The sequence below is a fragment of the Muscardinus avellanarius genome (genome assembly GCF_963383645.1).
Source record: "Muscardinus avellanarius genome assembly, chromosome: 11".
NCBI classification, from domain to species: domain Eukaryota; kingdom Metazoa; phylum Chordata; class Mammalia; order Rodentia; family Gliridae; genus Muscardinus; species Muscardinus avellanarius.
In genome coordinates this window covers 89,302,929-89,311,592 of record NC_137797.1, presented here as the reverse complement: position 1 = coordinate 89,311,592, position 8,664 = coordinate 89,302,929, and the positions used below count along the sequence as shown (strand labels likewise).

General features: G+C 42.8%; 1 protein-coding gene across 1 annotated transcript; it reads right to left on the bottom strand.

The window, feature by feature from the left end:
- Positions 1–1,151: 1,151 nt before the first annotated feature.
- Positions 1,152–8,333, bottom strand: PTHLH (parathyroid hormone like hormone; the record flags this gene model as incomplete). Its single annotated transcript, XM_080705263.1, has 2 exons — positions 1,152–1,575; positions 8,233–8,333. 2 exons carry the CDS (start codon positions 8,331–8,333, stop codon positions 1,152–1,154), a joined length of 525 nt encoding a protein of 174 aa, XP_080561389.1.
- Between the last annotated feature and the right edge of the window lie 331 nt (positions 8,334–8,664).

Genomic DNA, 8,664 nt, shown 5'->3' with positions numbered 1-8,664 from the left:
GTGAGCCTGCAACTAAGTAACCTGCCCGAGGTTGTGAACTGGGATGAGCTCAGACTCCAAACCTGAGCCTGTTATTTGAATGTGAAGTCTGTATCTTCACTACTTGGGCACGTGAGCTAAGGATAAGCAAGCCAATAAATATAAAGTCTCATTAGTTCTACTGCATTATGCTGGAAAAATCATTTCAACTTGCTAATGGGCAAACAATATATGAGGAAAACTTAATGTCTTTCTCAAGCTAATAGTGAAAAATCTTCAAAAATCATCTCTTTTTCATGAAACTGGCAGAAACCAGACCTAAATTTAATTGAACAAATTTAAAGCATGTGTTTAAAAATAACTTAATTTCCTGAAAATAAATTTAACATTTAATTAAATGAATCTAATTAAATAAAGTGTGAATGGATTAGCGCTGTTTCTGGGAAGATACTGTTCTGCAGCGTTACTGTTTGTAGATTGTATCAAAGCCTTCTATGTTCTTCCTTGAAGTTAAAAAAAAAAAGAGTACAAATGAAAAACTATCAGAAAGTTTGCCAAGATATGAAAATGGGAATAAATATACTTTCTGACAAGTGATAAAGAGACTCACTAGCTTCTGAAGCTTGAATAAAGAAAAATGAAACAGTATTGGGGTTGAATCCAGGGGCATTCCACCTCTGAGTAACCCCACCAGCCCTTGTTATTTTTATTTCTTTTGGTACTAGGAATTGGACACAAAGGGGTTCTACCTCTGAGCTACACCCCCAACCCATTTTATTTTGAAACAAGGTCTTGCTAGGTTGTTGAGGGCCCCGTTAAATTGCTGAGGCTAACTTTGAACCTGTGATCCTCCTGTCTCAGCCTCCCAAGTACTGGATTACAGGTGTGGAGCACCATAACCAGCCAAATGAAATGACTTAATAGAGTAGGAAAGACTTTGGTGTTGGGAGTGTGATGGTGCAGAAAGAGAAATGGGCCATAATTGTGTGTTTGGAGGCAGGGGGAAGGGACACGGCGGTAGACCAGAAGACTTTATGGCCTATCTTGGTTTTGTAAGCTTTTAAATTGTGTAACGACTGACAGATATTCAGAAAGGGAGGAAATTTTAGGTTGGTGGAAGCCAGGGCAGAGTGGAGGCTGGAAAACCCAGCTGAGGACAGCCAGGGAGGCCCCTACCGTGAGCTGAGCTCCAGCATGGCGGAGATGTCAGATAGGCGGTCCCCTTCCAGCCCACTGCCGGCCATGCCAAGGTTGAGCCAGGCAGACCGCGTTCGCCGCTTCTTCTTCTCCTGTTCCTTGCGCTTCCCAGGTTTGCCCTTCTTTTTCTTCCCCGCTGTCCTGAGCGGCTGCTCTTTGTAGGTCTCCACCTTGTTGGTTTCCTGAGTTAGGTATCTGCCCTCATCATCAGACCCGAATCGGACTGGATGGTTCTTGGTGTTGGGAGCGGGCTTGGAGTTGGGGGAAACCTCCGAGGTAGCTCTGATCTCGGCCGTGTGGATTTCTGCCATCAGGTGGTGAAGGAAGTAGCGGCGGCGTAAGTCCTGGATGGACTTACCCTTGTCATGGAGGAGCTGATGCTCGGACACAGCTCTTTTGCTGTCAAAAACAAACAGACAAACACGCACACACAACAGGAGGGGAAGATGGTTAGGCTGTACTTGTTGGTAGAGACAACAGAAATATGTGCAAATCTCTTTAGTTGTGTAGATGGCCCTCTACAGGACACAGCTGGGGAGTAGCTAGCTGGCTGAGCAGGAAGGGTGGCGGGCAAGAGAGGCCTGCCCGAGTTAGGGGGCTGCAGCCCCGCCCTGATGCCACACACTGGGTTTGCAGCTTGACTCTGAGAACAGGGGCACTCTTGGGCCTCATCTCTGTGAAAGGGAGGGTTAGGCTCTGCAGTATCTATGCTCCTTTCCCAGTGTGCAATGCTGTGATTCGGTCATGCTCATAAGTGGACAGAAACCACTGAGCTGCTCTTTACACTTTTCAGAGTTCTGTTGGGAAAAGAAAATGAAAGCTGCTTTTACCTGAGTATTCTCTCAAGTGCCTGTGTCTGTCTGTCTGTCTGTCTGTCTGTCTTTCTCTCTCTTACACACACACACACACACACACACACACACACACACACACACACACACTTGTCCCATTTAAAAAATTAGTACTATTGCTGGTGACGGTGGCACATTGTAATTCCAATACTTGAGAGGCTAACACAGGAAGATCAGAGTCTTAAGATCAGTTTCAACAACTTAGCAAGACTTATTTGAAAATAAACCAAAAAGAAAAGAAAATCAGAATACTGAATCTCAAAAACCAGCAAGCTTTAAGATTAGAGCCAAAGAAGGTTGAAGGATGTAGTGAGAAGTAAGGCCAAAGACACCATCAAACAGGCCGAATTCTCACATTTAGATGACCTGCTACCAACAATCTATATTCCAAGCTAATTGGGAGAGAAGAAAGAGGAAGAGGGAGAGGGAGAGGGAGAGGGAGAAAAAGAAGGAGGAGAGTGAATTTTTCTATAGAGTACTAGATGGTCTCCTTATGGGTTTCTTTGTGTGTTTATGTGGGATCATTGTATTTCTTCAGTGCTTTGATTTTTCTCTTTTGTATTTAAAATTTCAGAGGGTATAACCATTAATACTTATTTGAGAAGTTCACTTTTCTATATAATCTCTTTCTTGGCCGGGTGTGGTGGCACATGCTTGTAATCCCAGTACTTGAGAGGCTGAGACAGGAGGATCAAAGGTTCCTGGCTAGTTACTTAAACCGTCCACAATTCGGTGAGACCCTGTTTCAAAATAAAAAATAAAAACATGGCTGGTGGTATAGCTCAGAGGTAGAATGCCACTAGATTCCATCCCCAGTGCTGCAATCAATCAATCAATCAATCAATCAATCAATTTCTCTTAATGATATTTTAGAAACAAGTACAAAGTACTTTTTTTTACTTAAATAATACTCTATGAAAATAGAGTAGAAATATTTTCCAATCAATTAAATGTTTCTCCCCTCTCAGATGACATCTCTTTTTTGTATATGATACTGAAGATGGAACTGAGGGGCTATCTACTTCTCAGCTACACCCACAGCCCTTTTTATTCTTTATTTTGAAACAAAGTCTCCCTAAGTTGCTGAGGCTGGTCTCAAACCAGCAATCCTCCTGTCTCAGACTCATAAATACTGGGATTATAAGCATGTACCATGATGCCTGGCAGATACCCTGACTCTTTCTTAAACATCCCCTGATGCATTCCTTTCTTAATCTGTGTGTACATTGTTGACTACAGTTAACAATTCCATACATTAACCAGTTACAGCCCGCCTGCTTCAGCCAGTCTCACCTAACTCCCATTTCAGACTGGTTCTTCAGACTGGCTCATCATCGTGAAAGTATCTTGGAGTAGCTCACCAGGCTATACCCCATTTGTTCATACATCCCTGACACGACTGATCGTGTCTGGGGCCCTGTTGTCTTTGTATGACAACTTCACCAACTCCCCAGAGAAATATGAGAATAAAGAATGGCATGATCATCTCCACTTTTCAAATGAAGACTTGAGATGCAGAGATTATGGGATTTACCCTGGTCCATATGATGAGCAGGGGGCAGAGTCAGGGCTCCAAACACTAGTTCTTTTGGATTTAAAAGCAAAGTTGCTTTTTTAGTGTCCTCAACCCTTTCTTCCATCAAAGCGGAAGCCATAGGCTCTGTTAAGGGAGCAACCAGGGCAGGGCACAGCGCACGAAGCGTCCAGGACCGTGGGAGAATTAGGCTGAAATTTACCAGTTTCCTTGATGACCAACTGCTCTCAAAGTTCATTTTCATCTCTAAAATAAGGAACCAGGATTTCTAGAGTTTGGTTTACCTTTGGAGGTATGAGTCGAAGGTGAGAGTACGAGATGAAAATAGTCATCATTTGTCTAGTCTGTATTCCCAGAATGCTAGCTTCTTTCTAGTATTCCAGTGTGCAGTGACTTAAAGCCATGTAGCTTGTTCAAAAAAGACATGACTTAATGGAAAAGAATTTAACAGGAGCCTGACTGAAATGGGGCACGAAGGGGTCTGTCTTCCTTGTAGAAGGTGCCACATGTGACTAGATTAAAAGTCACTTACTGTGTGGCAACAGTTGGTACCTTGGAAACTTAATAATCTACAAATTGGAGGTTTGGGTACAGTGTATTTATATCCTCTAATAGCATTTTTAAAGAATAGGGCTGATATAATTGCTAATTTATAATTTAATTTCCTAAGAACTGCAGTTTAAGAAACATCTTTTACCAAAATGTCACATTAAAAAAGAAATTCCAGTGATAATTGATAGTATTGGAGGCTTTTCTTTCTTTCTCAATTCCTAGTTGATCCCTTCTCACCTGTATTGCTCTCTAAATGTATTCCAAGCCGGGGGTGATGGCACTCGCTTGTAATCCCAGCATCTGGGAGGCTGAGACAGAAGGATCGCAGTTCGCGGACAGCCTCAGCTACTTAGGCCCTCCGCAACTCAGTGAGACCCTGTTCCCAAATAAAGAATAAAAAGTAGAGCTGGGGGTGTAGCTCAGAGGTAGAATGCCCCTGGGTTCCATCCCCAGTACCGCAAAAAAGTAAAATAAATAAATAATAAAAATAAATGTATTCACATCTTGCTGTAGCTTCATTTCAAGTCAGGCTGCCAGTGCTCATGCCCCTCTGCCTGGCATGTGTGCCTGTCATCTTGGCCAGCCTGAAACTCTGAGTCACACGCCTTCCCAGCTTAAGAACTGCACTTTCCCATGGGAAATGTAGTTGGGCTCCTTCTACCCATTTTATAAAAAGCGTAGACTATGGTACAACTCCCTTCAGTTTCAAATAGTGCATCTTTTGTGAGGTACATCTGCCTTTTAAGAGGAAATGGTTAGTATGCTAGAAAAGACGCCTTTTCTTAAATGCTAAATCTGAAATGCTATTGGACCGGGGATTCAGTAGCACAAAGACTTTCACCCTTAAAATGTCAATGAAGTACATTGTATTAGTGTGAGACACACACACACACACACACACACACACACACACACACACACGGGATCGAACCCAGGGGCTTTTTACCTCTGAGCTACACCCCCAGCCCTATTTTGTTTTTTCATTTTGAAACAGGGTCTCACTAATTTGCTGAAGTTGGCCTTAAATCTGTGATCCTCTTGTTTCACTCTCTCTAGTAGTGGGATTGCAGGCATGTGCCACCACATCTGGCTTAACAAAGGGATAAATAACTGGCATGTACCAGCTAGATATACCTAGGTGATGAGTAACAAATTCAAAATAAGAAGGTTTTTGATTTAGATGACTCTGAGATATTTAAGTTGTGAATATGGTATAAATAATAGTTACTCAATATGTTTGTGAACATTACACAGCACAGTGGCTTACATGGCATTTATTACATATCTAAGCTCCAACATGAAAAAAATATGTTATGCTTTATTTTGTAAAAAATAATTTCAAAAGTTGGGGGAATATGTTTAACACAGATAATGCTAAATTCAATCTGAAAATAGCTGTTCTGCTTTCAAGAATAGCCACTCTCCAGGGAGTTTTCAGGGCAAAAGATTAAATTTCTAGGGAACTATCAAGGAACAGAGGGAAGAGACACTAATGGAAATTCCGCTACCCGCACAGGAAGGGGCTGATTGCTTGTGCTGGTGCGAGGCTCCTAAGCAAGGACTCTGAGCTTGAGAAGTTCTGTGGTGCAAGGAGGAGACAGCGTTAGGGTGTTAGAGTTAAGATGACTCACCAGAAGTCCCTTCCAGCCCCTATGACTCAGCTCAAAGTTATGCTTTTCATTAAGTGGAATAGACCCAGTCTGGCTCCCAGGCAAATCAACCAATGATGCTTTGAGCTTCTCAGTCTGCTGGGGTTCCCTCTCTAACTTAAACACGGAGCGAGCGAGCCACCTGCCATGCTCTGTTCATCAGTGCACCCCAAACCCCACTTACCAATCCCCACCTGTCCATGCTCTAGCCCTCTTAGTTAACATCTTTTGGACAAACAGGTTAACAGATTCACAACTTGTAATTGCTTCTTTTGCGTGGTTTAGAGTGTTGTTAAAGTAGTTTTTCCTCTCTTAAATTAACCCTAACTGAGGAGCGTGGTATGGCACACCTGTAATCCCAGTACTTGGGAGGCTGAGACAGGAGAATGTCAGGTTAGAAGACAGTCTCAGCAACTTAAGGAGACCTTGTTTCAAAATAAATAACAACAACAACAACAATAATAATAATGATAATAATAATAATAATGGCTGGGGTGTAGCTCAGAGGTAGAATGCCACAGAGTTCAATCTCCAGTACCAAAAGAAAAAAGTTACCCCCTAGCTTAAGAGAATCTGTACTTCCTAAGTATTTTCCCTAAAGCGTGGTGTAAAAATTGGGGAGTAACATGGTTTGATTATATGTTAAAATTTCTTTCCAGAAGCTAGCCCTATTCCGCATAATAGTAGACTCATGTTTTGTCTAGCACACAAAATTTACTGTTACTTGGCAGAAATGCAAAAATAATGACTTGTGTTTTTAAAAACTCCATTTGGCTGTAATAATTTGATGAAACATCTTCATCTACTGATGATTTCAGCCTCCATGAAAAACCATGGCTGTAATGTGATGATCTACTAGCCATTAACTATGAGAATGTTTTGTGGTAGTTTTATAACCATCTGCTGAGTGTGAGTGTTTAACTACAATATTATATTTCACCCACAAACAAAACTATAACAGAGTCCCTGGCTGCTAAATGGTTTCTGGTGTGTATACTGCAAGGTGCAACAAAGAAAGAGTTAAAATAGCCATTAGGAACTCTTCGCACTATTTTTGTGCTATAACTGTGGCTTTAATCATGGTCCATTTACTGTTTGTCACGAGAGAAAATAGGTATTTCTTAAAGTAACGTAAAGAAAAATTGGCTGTGTTCCAAGACAGTATTTCTTAGCCAAATAAATACAGTATGTGAGTGTGCTTTAAAAAATCCAGTCTTCATCTATATCTGGATGTTAAATAATTGAATTTAACACAAGCCCCCAAATCGGCAAAATGTCTGAAGACAATTTTCAGAAACGCATCAGCAAAACGTTGATTTGCAGAAACAATGTACCTTTATCATCAGCACAATGTCCTACACAATTCGCCTTAGGAGATTCTTAATAGATTTTCACTTTGGTGCCAGCGTTCAGACATGTCTAAAGTAATTTCATTTAAGGATTTTCTGCTCTAATAATAATAGACCAAGGGCACATATAAAACAGTTGCCTTTTGTATACCCTCGGGAACTTACAAGGAAGCACCTTGAACCCGACTGTAAATACTAGATACTGCTATTTTACTGGTAGGTGTAAAAGTTCTCCTTAACTCCTTCTCCAGAGTCAAAGTCTTCTCAGTTCTTACACTTTCTGGTTTTCCTACCCTGAACGTTTGAGTCTGCCGCTTAACAAGAGAGCCCAAAGATGGCATTACACACCTTAGCCGACACCAACAGGGTAGTAGGGTAGGGTTACTCTAGCATCTACCTAAGGTTTCAGTCATGCAACACACTGGTAGTTCTCTGGGATGCCTAGACGTGTGAATATTTCCAAGTCAAAGTTATCCTTAAAAGAATCACCCGGGGAGAATGCCCAAATACAAGTTTTCAGTCAACAATGCAAAGATTTGACTCCAGATTAAAGGGCTGTTAGCAATAGTTCCAAGAAAAAGAAAGCGTCCACTAACGTTGGAAGCGTGCCACCGCGAAGTTGTTACTATTTTATTATATAATATGCCTTCATTATGTAACATGGTCCCGTTTTATATGCTTAAAATTATGTCATTCATAATAAAATTAGATGTAAGGTTTTTTTTAATGTTTTTTGCTTTTCGCACGCAAAATTGCCACCCACATTCAGTACGTATACAAGCGCACAGACAGCTGTCCTGAGGATTCCTCGGCTTCCTCCGAGTTCCAAAACCTTCCGTGGTCCTCACTCTTTTCCTTCACTAGGAGCAGAAGAGCTTTCCCTAGAGGAGATTCCCTGAAACTTTTCCTCTGCCCTGAGAGCACATCTCATTTGTCTCTCGCCTGTCTCTGCTGGAGGCGCCACTGCTTTCTCGGGCCGGGTTGGAGGACCCGGCTCAGTCCTGCGCCGGGGCGATGACCCCCTCTCTACCCGTGACCGCCGCGAGCCCTGGGCAGCGCCCGGGCCGGCAGCCTCTCCGGGGGCCCCCTCACCCCTCACCCCGGGAGCCTGGGGTACTCACAGCCGGCGGCCGAGCCCCTCCACCGAGCGTCCGCAGGAGGGCACCGAGTAGCTCAGCAGGAACACGGCGACGCTCCACTGCTGAACCAGCCTCCGCAGCATCGTCTCCTCCTGCTGGGGACCTGCAGCGGAGCGGGAAGGGACCCCGAGCGTCAGTCCCGGCTCTCCATCCCCGCACTGCCCCGCGCCCTCGGCTCGCTCCCTCTCAAACCCCTCTTCAACAGCCAGGACATCTCCCAACTTGCAAAGAAGAAAAAGAAAAAGAAAAAAACAAAAACAAAAAAAAACTCTCTGGAGCCTCTCAAGCACTTACTTATTTAGGAATCAGCAACTCCAAACTGTGTTTCTCCCAAACCGCACAGGCAACAAAAAAAAAAAAAAAAATTAACAATTAAAAAAAGAACCAAAAAGAAAAAAAAAAAAGTCAGAGTCG